This window comes from Rana temporaria, chromosome 8 (genome assembly GCF_905171775.1).
Source record: "Rana temporaria chromosome 8, aRanTem1.1, whole genome shotgun sequence".
In the NCBI taxonomy this organism is placed as follows: Eukaryota; Metazoa; Chordata; class Amphibia; order Anura; family Ranidae; genus Rana; species Rana temporaria.
Genome location: NC_053496.1, coordinates 114,612,710 through 114,625,308, shown reverse-complemented (window position 1 = coordinate 114,625,308; position 12,599 = coordinate 114,612,710). Strand labels below are relative to the sequence as shown.

Here is a 12,599-nt window from a genome sequence, read left to right as displayed (position 1 = left end):
TTCCCAGAGAAAGCTTTTAATAATCAAGTGATATAAAAATAATGGTGAAAAAAACTAAATATTTCTAACAAAACAGCACTGTTTGAAAACAAAGGCAAAGGCCACATAACAATGGATACACAAATAGGGTCAGTAGTCAGCGGATCCCACCATCTGCTGCGCCTGCTACGTAGACTCGTTCCCTTTATCCCGAAAGAAGACATAGCAGTCGTGGTGGGAACAATTATCAACTCCAGACTCAACTATGCAAATGCCCTGTACCTTGGACTCCCAAAATACCAAATAACTTGTCTGCAAGTCGTTCAAAATACGGCCGCTCGACTCGTGACTGGGAAAAAAACATGGGAATCAATCTCACCTTCACTGAAATCCCTTCATTGGTTGCCAGTAAAAGACATAATTACCTTTAAGGCACTCTGTCTGACGCATAAGTGTGTTCAACGAATTGCCCCCCAATATTTATGTGAAAAACTAAAATGTCACAACACCAATCGCGTTCTTCGATCCACCGACCAAAATCTACTTCAGACACCCAAAGCCAGATACAAGTCCAAAGGAGAACGAAGATTTGCAGTCCAAGGACCTAGATTATGGAACGCTTTACCAACCAGCATCCTGATGGAGGTGAATCACCTGGCCTTCAGAAAAAAAAATAAAACCCATCTTTTCTGAAGGCAAATATACAGTAGTTGAATTGGATACTAAGCGCCCTGAGGAGATTCAGTTCGCATGTGTTGCGCTATATAAGTTTCTCACTCACTCAAAATCATAATAAATACAAGTGTGGTAATGTGTGAAACACATCTCAAAGCTTACATATGAAATGTTAAATAATCAGCATGCTGTAAACAATCCACAATAGTATGTGCACAACAAAAAAATAACATCCCAATCCGGGTCAGTCCATAGTCCACAATGTGTAATTTAAAGGAGTACACACCCCTTGTGGACTCACCTGGATTGGGACGTTATTACTTGCCTATGTACATACATTTTATAATATTTGTGGATTGCTTACAGTATTTTGGTTATTTAGCACTTCATATGTGAACTTTCAGATGTGTTAAATAAACAAACCAAATAGACAAAGTGCAATAAATTTACACAGAAACAAAAGAGATGAAAAAAAAAAAAACTAAAACAACAAAATCACAAAGAGCATACCTAACTGAAAAAACTATACAGCAAGCATTGTGAATGGCAGAGTATAAACTTTGGAATGCACTCCGGCTATGTGCCCTACTTTTAGAGATATGCGTAGCAGCAAGTGCTTAGAAGGAATTACAGACTAACTCCATTCAGAACTTATATGTTCCTGAGAAAAAAGTACACTATATTGTCAAAATTATTGGGACACCTGCCTTTACACGCACATGGACTTTAATGGCATCATAGTCTTAGTCCGTAGGGTTCAATATTAAGTTGGCCCACCCTTTCCAGCTATAACCACTTCAAATCTTCTGGGAAGACTGTCCACAAGGTTTAGGAGTGTGTCTATGGGGATGTTTGACCACTCTTCCAGAAGGTCGTTTTGTAAGGTCAGGCACTGATATTTTATGAGAGGGCCTGGCTCACAGTGTCTGCAGTGTAATTCATCTCAAAGGCATTCTATCGGGTTGAGGTCAAGACTTTGTGCAGGTCAGTCAATTTCCTCCACCCCAAACTCGCTCATCCATGTCTTTATGGACCTTGCTTTGTGCAATAGTGTGCAGTCATGTTGGAACAGGAAGGGGCCATCCCTAAACTGTTCCCACAAGGTTGGGAGCATGAAATTGTCCAAAATGACTTGGTATGCTGGCACCTTAAGAGTTACCTTCACTGGAACTAAGGGGCCATGCCCAAATCCAAAAAACAACCCCACACTATAATCCCCCCCCCTCAAATAATTTGCAGGTGTAGCCCAATGCTTTTGACAATATAGGGCTAGATTCAGAGAGAGATACGACGGTGTATCTCCTGATACGCCATCGTATCTCTGACTTAGGCTGGTCGTATCTATGCGACTGATTCACAGAATCAGTTATGCATAGATATGCCTAAGATCCGACAGGTGTAACTCTGTTACACCGTCGGATCTTAACTGCATTTTAAAAATGGCCGCGGGGGGCGTTCTCGCTGATTTACACTGAGAAATATGTAAATCAGCGAGATACGCCAATTCACGAAAGTATGCGGACCCGACGCAGTGTTGTTACAACGTTTCCGTAGCGGTTTTCCCGGCGTATACTTACCCCTGCTTCTATGAGGCACAGCCAATGTTAAGTATAGCCGTCGTTCCCGCGTTGATTTTTGTTTTTTTTACGTCGTTTGCGTACGCCGATTCAGAAACCCGCGCGACGCAAGTTACGCTCACGCCGAAACCACTGACGTCCTAGCGACGTCAGTGGTAGCAATGCACGCCGGGAAATTTCGCGGACGGCGCATGCTCATTTAAATCGGCACTGGGACGCGCCTGATTTAAATAGTACACTCCCCCTAGCTGCGGAATTTGAATTCCGCCGGGGTTTTTACGATCCGCCGCCGCAAGTTTGGAGGTAAGTGGTTTGTGAATTACCGACTAGCCTCTCAAACTTGCGGCAGCGGTTCTTAAATCACATAGATCACGCGGATCTAAAGATCCGCTGATCTATGTGAATCTAGCCCTTCGTGTGGATGAGCGAGTTTGGGGTGGAGGAACTTGACTGGCCTGCACAGAGTTCTGACTTTAACCTGATAGAACACCTTTGAGATGAATTTGAGTGGACACTGCGAGACAGGCCTTCTTGTCCAACATTAGTGCCTGACCTCACAAATGCGCTTCTGGAACAATGGTCAAACATTCCCATAGACCGGTGTTTCTCAACTCCAGTCTTCAAGGTGCCCCAACAGGTCTTGTTTTCAGACTTACCATTATTTTGCACAGGTGATTTTATCAGTCTCACTGCCTTAGTAATTACCACAGCCATTTAATCTGAAAACATAACCTGTTGGGGCGCCTTGAGGACTGGAGTTGAGAAACACTGCCATAGACACACTCCTAAATCTTTTGGACAGCCTTCCCAGAGAAGTTGAAGCTTTTAAAACTGAAAAGGGTGGGCCAACTCAATATTGAACCCTACGGACTAATACTGGGATGTAATTAAAGTTCATGTGCGTGTAAAGTCAGGCGTCCAATACTTTTGTCAATATAGTGTATGTCTTTCAGAAGAAATGTTTTACACACTTGTTGGATTTATTATGATTTTGCTTTAGTTTTCATACATTGCTGTTTTGTTAGTTAAATTTACATTGTTTTAACTATTTTTATAACACTTGATTATTGGAAGCTTTTTCTGTGAGGGTAGCACTGCTCTACATAGCTTTAGTGCCAGACACTGTCCACAGAAGACAAAAGAGAACAAATACAGCAACCATAAGCATGCACACAGGGTTTGCCGGGTGTGCCTGGGCACACTCTGATTAACTTATAAACATTATCAATATCACTCTATGTGAAGGTGGGGAGATGGGAAACGCACTTCTCTTTCATTGTGCCGGCAGTTGCATGAATGTGCAGGGCCCATGTATATGTATACACACAGACATTCATGTGTGTTTCAGTTTTGGGGTGCACACCCTAATTCAATAGGTTGTGCACACCTATGCCAGAAACTCAATATTTCATATGTACTTTAACCATGCTAGCACAGTCATGGACAGATAATTACAAAACATTTCTTGCAGCTCATTCTGTGCAGTTTAACCACTTAAGGACTGCCTAACGCCGATATACGTCGGCAGAATGGCACAGGTGGGCACAGGCACGTACCTGTATGTCGCCTTTAGGAGCTCGGCCGTGGGTCGCGCACGCGGACCCGATCGCCGCCAGTGTCCCGCTATCGGGTCACAGGAGCTGAAGAACAGAAAGAGGTGAGTGTAAACACATCTTCTCCATTCTTCTCTGTGGCAGTGTCACTGATCGTTTGTTCCCTGTTATACGGAACGAAGATCAGTGACATCACACCTACAGCCACGCCCCCCTACAGTAAGAATCACTCCCTTAGGGCACACTTAACCCCTTAGCACCCCCTACTGGTTAACCCATTCACTGCCATTGTAATTTTCACAGTAAACAGTGCATTTTTATAGCACTTTTCGCGGTGAAAATGACAATGGTCCCAAAAATGTGTCAAACGTGTCCGATGTGTCTGCCATAATGTCGCAGTCATGAAAAAAATCGCTGATCACCGCCATTACTAGTAAAAAAAAAAATATTAATAAAAATGCCATAAAACTATCCCCTATTTTGTAAACGCTATAACTTTTGTGCAAAGCAATCAATAAACGCTTATTGTGATTTTTTTTACCAAAAATAAGTAGAAGAATACGTATCGGCCTAAACTGAGGAAAACAGTTTACATTTCTATATTTATAACATTTTTTTCTATATTTTTGGGGGATATTTATTGTTTATAAAGCAAAAAATTAAAAACGCAGAGGTGATCAAATACCACCAAAAGAAGGCTCTATTTGTGAGAAAAAAAGGACGTCAATTTTGTTTGGGAGCCACGTTGCACGACCACGCAATTGTCAGTCAAATCGACCTAGTGCGGATTCGTAAAAAGGGGCAAGGTCCCTAAGGCCGGGTACTAACGAGCAAACATGTACGATGAAACCGGTCCGTCGGACCGTTTTTACTGTACATGTCTGCCCGAGGGCTTCTGTACGATGGCTGTACTAACCATCGTACAAAAGTCCGCGCGTAAACAATACCCGGGGCGTGGCCGCGTCGTCGCCGCGACGATGACGCGGCGATGACACGTGACGTGGGCGGGCCTGCCATTTAAATGCTTCCACGCATGCGTCAAACTCATTCGACGCATGCGAGGGACGGCGGGCGCTCGGACATGTACGGTAGGTCTGTACTGACGACCGTACATGTCCGAGCGGGCAGGATTCCAGCGGACGGTTTTAAAACACGTCCAGGAATATTTGTCTGCTGGGAAAAGGCCCGGCGGGCAAATGTTTGCTGGAAATCTGCCCGCTCGCACCTACACACGACCAAACATGTATGCTGAAACTGGTCCACGGACCAGTTTCAGCATACATGTTTGGTCGTGTGTACGGGGCCTAACCTGCATAATGGTCCGGGTCTTAAGTGGTTAAGCAAGCTCTGAGGGCATCTTTACCCAGAATCTCATAGGGAAAATGCTTGCTGTGACAATGGAAAGCAGTTGCATAACTTAATCCATCAGTTCCGACTCAAAAATTATTAATAATCTGCACCACCCAAAATTTTAATAATCCTTAATGGGATATATTTTAAAGTATAGCTGGTCTCACAGAGTCCATTATTTTACCCTCTGAAAGGGAAAAAAAAACATTTAAATTAACTTTAAATATATTGAAAGTCAAAGAGAGGTATGAGTAATGCATATTTTTCAGAGACACAGCAGAAAGCCTTTCATATCTTTCCAGACATTTAGCAAATAGGTAAAGGAACTTAAGTCAACAAAGCTATAATCATTTCACCTTCAAATAATTTATGGGACAGGCGAGTCAAAAAAATGTGCCCATGTCCCTAACCTTGCAGCCCATATTCTGACAGTCTTCTCTACAGATGTGTGTAATGTGTTCGGGTTTATATAAGCCAGGCAGAGGGAGCAAGACGCTTTTCTATTTCTAATCAAGAACTAAGTTACAAGCAGCAGTGTGTCTTGTGTGTGTGAGCAACAGATATAATTACAGACAACCCGCAAAGCTGCTTATTTGTTAGACAATTAACAGCTGTAATTGGTTTTGTGGGATGATGTTCTACATATGGTTTTCTGCCGAAGTGGTGACAGTTATTTTTTATTTTTTTAACATCTCTTGTCTACTGTTGTGAAGTTTCTCTTATTAAGAAGAGTTTAGTTATCTGTTTATCTCTGATGAAGTTTCAGCCTCTAAAATTTACAGACTTTGTAAAGTAGGCTTACCAAAGGAACACAAATGTACCTAGCAATCTAGATCTAATCATTTCTTATGATCATTTCTATATAAGTCAATTTAAATTTACAGGCCACTTTGAAAATGTTCACAATTATAAGGGTCCTGTCATGGATATGCAATAGTCTGGCAGCTTACCTGTTTCCATCTGTCCATTAAGAGGCCTGACTCAGTTCTGGATACCTTATCTCTTCTCCTTTTTGTATGGCCCCACCCAGGCCATCCCAGGAAGTCTATATTAACTGTTGCACTACAGGCCTGCAGTGCTGTTCAACAGTGTTGTTTGCTTTAGTTTCTGTCTGCAGTGTGTTACGATTATCTTCCTGTGTACCATTTTTGGCTTGTCCCTGAATTCTCCTGTTTGCCTGTTGCCCCGACCTCGGCTTACCCATCACTATCGTTTGTCTGCTTGCTGCTTCCCCTCTCTCCCTGTGGAGCGTGACCTAGGGGATCCCAGGGGTCGCAACCTGGATCCAGCTGTGGCGAAGGCCATCCTCACCACTAGAGGCTCTGGTGAACACAAAGCTGGGTCTTAGACTCCGCGCCCTGGGCGATCTTGGGTTCACACTTCCTCACTTATCGCAGCAGTCGGTCATAGGTTTCACTACCCTGTGGTGCATCCCTGACCCCAACGGGGTGCACTTGTCACCTGGCCACAGGTGACTTGACAGGTCCCTCAAGTTATACGTTGAGTGTTTAACCACTTCAGCTTCAGAAGATTTCTCCATCTTCCTGACAGGCCAATTTTTTATAATACCGCACCGCGTTACTTTAACTGACAATTGCACGGTTGGGCGACACTTTAGCCAAATAAAATGTCTGTCCTTTTTTCCCCACAAATAGAGCTTTTTGTTGAGTGGGATTTGATTGCATCTGCATTTTTTATTTTTTTGTGCTATAAACAAAAAACGACCAACAGTTTTGAAAAAAAATATATATATTTATATATTTTTTTACTTTCTGCTATAAAACATATCCAAAAAAAAAAAAATATATATATATATATATATATATATATATATATATATATATATATATAAAAAAAAAATTCTTCATCAATTTAGATCAATATGTATTCGGCTACATATTTTTGGTAAATAAATTCCCAATAAGCGTATATATTGATCAGTTTGCGCAAAACTTTTTAGCATCTACAAACTATAGGATATATTTAGGAATTTACTTATTTAAATTTAATAGTAATGGCGGTGATCAGTGACTTATAACTGAACTGCGATATTGTGGTGGTTAAATCAGACGCTAACTGACCCTTTTGACACTTTTTTGGGGAACCAGTGACACTAATGCAGTGATAGTCACTGTATTGATGTCACTGGCAGGTTAGAGATTAACAGTTATGATCAAAGGGTTAAATGTGTGCCTAACGTGTGATTCAGTGTAGTGGAGGAGGTGCTTTTACTAGTGGAAGGCATGAATCAGTGTTCCTGATTTACAGGAACACTGGATCCATGCCGTCTGTACTGACAGAATGGTAATATGTCTTGTTTACATAGGCAGACTGCCAATCTGTCTGTGTACCAAATGATCAGCAGGTGCTGGCAGGTATTGAGTCCTGCCGGCAGCGCACATTCGCACCTGATACCCGGAAGTGCAGAATTACGTATATATATGTGATTCTGCGCAGTGCGGCCATCCTGTAGTAGTAAAACTGCTATGGGGCGGTCAACAAGTGGTTAATGACTCAAACCCTGTTCTCTCTGCTGAATGATTATTTAATTAGGAAAAATGGTCCAATAGTGCATTTAACAGTTCACTAAGTGCATAACATACAGTGCCCCCTCCCCAATTCCTGTGGAAATGATCTTCAAAACTGGCCATACATGGATTGAATTCTTTTTGATTCCTGCTGAATCAACTGAAATCCATGCCATGCCCTGCAGGCACCCCAAGCTCAACAAAAGTCAACTCTGTAAACGACCTTTTGCCTAAGAAGTGATACAGAAGATTCTTGGTCAAACAGCTCTTGCATCCATTTAGATGCAGTTACTGTTGGGGTGTTCTTTATTCTGACAGCTGGGTCCCAAAGCAGCTGCCTCATACTTGCCAACTATCCCAGTTTAAATTCCCCTGTCCTTTGACGTTTTAGTCCTGTGCTGTGTCCGGGTATCTCAGTGTGAAGTGCTGTTACTAATGCTGCCCAGCTCTGCCCTATTGTTGTGTACAGATGACTCACCTGCAGACCCTGTGTTTACATGAAAATAACCATCATTCATATGTAAATAACGGAAGAATGCATGTGTAAATTATTTGCCACTCTGTGTGGGTCTATCACATAAAATCCCAATGAAATGCATGTATTATACAGTGCCCTTTCAAGGCACTGTATAAATACTACAAAGCTGTAAGGTTCAGTTTTCTTATATTTACCAAATTATCTGTTTATTCTCTTTGTAGCATAGCCAGTTTGCTTATAAAAATTCTGCTATGAATGTAACAGTTGTCTATTTTACAACATTTTTAACTGTAGAAAGTATCAAAAGTTTTTTTTTTGTATATACCATTTGCCTTGCTTTATTGCATTTCACCTGGCCACTTGGCATTTAGTAGGTTTCTTCATATGCCTTATGAACCACTTGTATTAGTCAAAACTTCTATCTGACTGCTGGTTGACATACTGTATATCATCGTCTGTCAGCTCGGAACCTTAGCGTTTAGTTTGTTGCTTCCGAAAGCCTTCTGGGTGACATGTTGTTTTGTAATTTGACCCCTTATTGCCCATAGCCCAATCCAGCCTTGTTAGTATCTAAGGGCCAGATTCACGTAGAAATGGGCTACGCTGCGGCGGCGTAACGTATCCCATTTACGTTACACCGCCGCAAGTTTACAGCGTAAGTGCCTGATTCACAAAGCACTTACCTGTAAACTTGCGGCGACGTAGCGTAAATCCGCCTGGCGCAAGCCCGCCTAATTCAAATGGGGCGGGGACCATTTAAATTAGGCGAGTTCCCGCGCCGAACGTACTGCGCATGCTCCGTCCCTAAAATTTCCCAACGTGCATTGCGTTAAATGACGTCGCAAGGACGTCATTGGTTTCGACGTTAACGTAAATGGCGTCCAGCGCCATTCACGGACAACTTACGCAAACGACGTGAAATTTAAAAATTCGACGCGGGAACGACGGCCATACTTAACATTGATTAGACCACCTAGAGGGCATGCTTAGTTTTTTACGTGACGTATCTCTACGGAAACAACGTAAATTTAGAGCGACGGGCAAAGCGGACGTTCGTGAATCGGCGTAACTAGTCATTTGCATATTCTACGCCGACCGCAATGGAATCGCCACCTAGGGTCCGGCCTAGAATTGCAGCCTAAGATCCGACGATGTAAGTCACTTACACCTGTCGGATCTTAGGGCTATCTATGCGTAACCTGATTCTATGAATCTGGCGCATAGATACGACAATCGTATCTCAGAGATACGACGGCGTATCAGGAGATACGCTGTTGTATCTCTTTTGTGAATCTGGCCCTGAGTTCCCAAATATACCCTAGGTATGTCTGATTGAAAAATGAATTATTTTATTAATGTTTTAGTTTTACTGTTTTTGTTTGCTGTATCCGACATTTGCTGGTATTTTTATCTTTTATTTTTTTTTTTTATTCGCTGTTTTATCAGTTACTGGTCACACATCAGAAAACCGCATTTCTCTAATCTAAGAACCAGCTTATGGTACCAACATTTTCCAGTTGAGAGAAAGTGATACTTCATGATGGCTTTTAGGTACAAAATATAGCAGGAAAATCTGTTTAAAGTTTTGGTGATATTGGAACTTGTCAGGGGGTGCTTATGTCCAGTGAAATGTCACTTTTAAACACAGTAGGTCCTTTAAAGTGTACTTGTACTCCATTTTTGTACTAGAAAAAGGCCTGCTTAAGATACAATAACAAAATAGTTACTCTATATTGTAACTTTTATTATAATCTGTGCCCCTCTGTTTCTGAGTTTCCTTTTGTTACTAGGACCTGATTTTACCTGACTTGGTTAAGTTTTGCCTACTGCCATTTTACCAATGAGAATGCTTCAGTGACCAGTATAGCCATTCCTTTTGGACAGAAGAACGGAAGATGGTAGAGCTTAGCTATGAAATTATGCAGTCAGGCCCTATACAGTAGTGGATTTACAATACAGTAGAGTACAAAATTCAATCTAAAGAAGTTACTGCATATTGTTGACAATAACATGCACTCCCTTATGTATGTATTACTGTAAGCGGCTTTAATTTCCTTTTCCACTTTCTGTTCAATGCATTTCTCAACCTCATGCTTTCCCATTACCACTGATAGTTTAAAATGACATGATTTGTAGATCATGTCAGTCAACAATTTTTGATAATATAAAAACCTTTTATTCCCCTAACTCCACACTGAATATACATTTTAATTTTGTGTTTTAGATATCCGGGGACTGCAGGCCTTCCTGGACCAGGCATCCAGATTAGGACTTGATGTATCATTGCAGAAAGTTGATAGAAACATCAGCAGAGTTTTTGCCAGCCTCTTTACTTCGATGAAAACTGAGGAACTGAACCGCTACCGTGACACGTTACGAAGAGCGATACTGCTTCTGAGTCCAAGGGGAGCACAGAACTTCATTAATGAGGTCAGTCACCTTTTTGTTCTAACAACTTTGGTTACACTTTCTAAATATCTCTTGTGTGTTTCCTGAATATTATAGGCGCATTGCAGTAAATCTATCTTCTTCTGATTCCTTGTCTTTCAAAATAACTTTAACAATATAAAGACTTGTCGGCAAATTCCAGAACAAAACTATGACCTGGCTTGGCATTTTTTAGTCCAGAGATGAATTGTTTCCCCAAGGTAATTGGTGGGGAAGGCAAACATGCATTCTGTCAGGATAATTCTGTAGAAGTACTCTCACTGGTGCAGTTGTCTCTTGTATAATGTATTGTGACCCACTAGCCGGGCCATTTTGCTGTCTGGAAGCTAAAAAGTTGGAAATCTGAGTGGCGAGTGAAAAAATGGAGTTGTGCTTTTGACTGCTGGTGATTGCTTGTGGTTGAAATTGTTTTATTTTATTTTTTGGAATTTTTGCTAGCAGATTTTTTAAACACCATTTTTGCCACTTTTTTTTCCCTCTCCTTCCTTCAATCTGCTAATTAAAGCGGAGGTCTGCCTAAAAATAAATACATATAAGTCAGCAGATATAAATACTGCAGCTGCTGACTTTAATATTAGGACACTTACCTGTCCAGGGTGCCCGTGATGTTGGCAGCTGAAGCCAAAGCCAATCTGTCGCTCAGCTCTGGGCTACTCGCGCCACCATCCTCGGTAAGGGAATCGGGAAGTGAAGCCTTGCGGCTTCACTTCCTGGTTCCCTACTGTGCATGCACTAGTCGCAAAGCGTGTCCTCACTGTTCCCTGCTGTCTTCTGGGACCTGTGTGTCTTCCAAAAGACAGTAGAGGAGGACAGAATAGGCGGCGGAAGTGGCATAGGTCACCTTGATCGCTGAGGCGACCTATGCCCGGAAGTGGGAGCAAATACCTGTATTACACAGGTATCTGCTTCCTCCTCCCCCTTGAAAGGTGTCAAATGTGACACAGGAGGGCAGGAGGATTCCAAAAAAGTGGAAGTTCCATTTTTGGGTGGGATTCCACTTTAAGAAAGTGGTTATTTGTTCACATGTGCTACAGGTAGTATATGACTTTCTGTAGAACTCACTTGCCTACATTTTTCTTGCTAAGACTTTGATAAAGAGGGGAATTTGACTAAACGGCAAGGTAAAAACAGGAGAGTAAAACACAAGTCTTCTAACCTGTATGTAAAATCTGAAGTTTTCTGTAAGTAATATTGTAACTGGGATAATGAGTGCTAACAAGGTTGAAGGGTTTGTGCAGTGCACAGTGTTCTGCATGTATACAGTAATGGATCAAGAGCTCCAGGATGAATACCGCAGCAAAAGATGTGAGCAGGTTGCCCTTCTGGAAGCTCACATTAGAGATCTAGAGGAGCAAATTGCAACACTGCCCAAAACTGACAACCTTGAAAGGGGTCTTCTGCTCACTGAGCAGGTGGTTAACAGGGTTGATTTGGAGGGTAAAGGGGTAAGTCGGGATTATCAATTAGCAGGATGGGTTACTGTAGACACTCAGAGGGGGGTGGTAGAGGCTCACAGAAAAGGAAGGCCAGCCCTGGGTTTGTGCACCCAAATTGATTTGTCAAGTTGGGAGAAGATGTGGAGATGGTAAACTCTGAGGGGAAAGCTCTAGATGTCACTGCTGCCCCTAAAACCCAGGAGAGCAGCCCATCTAGTAGGGGTGGTGAGGGTAGTGCAGGAAGGCCTAGACAGTTGGTGGTAATAAGGAATTCTATAATCAGAAGGACTGATAGAATAATTTGTTGCCAGGATAACCTCAACTGAATGATTTGCTGACTCCCTGGTGCCGGGAGAACTAGGCTACAAGTTGAAGAGAAGGACCTCCAAGGTGATATTCCCTGAAATATTGCCTGTGCCATGCACAACACAGGAAAGACAGGTTAAGCTTAGAAAATTGAATGCCTGGCCAAATACCTGGTGTAAGAGGGAAGGATTTGGGTTTCTAGACTGGGCTATCTTTCCATTGGGGTACAACCTATATAAAAATAGTTTGTACCTAAATGCAAGTGGGTC

General features: G+C 42.1%; 1 protein-coding gene across 3 annotated transcripts in view; it reads left to right on the top strand.

Moving 5' to 3' along the window:
- The window catches only part of GRID1 (glutamate ionotropic receptor delta type subunit 1), a 1,428,863-nt gene that overhangs the window by 681,667 nt on the left and 734,597 nt on the right, over positions 1–12,599 (top strand). For all 3 annotated transcript variants that reach the window (XM_040320512.1, XM_040320513.1, XM_040320514.1), the window contains exon 4: positions 10,365–10,570. In XM_040320512.1, coding sequence (XP_040176446.1) covers positions 10,365–10,570 — 206 coding nt within the window. The remainder of the gene's footprint in view (positions 1–10,364; positions 10,571–12,599) is intronic.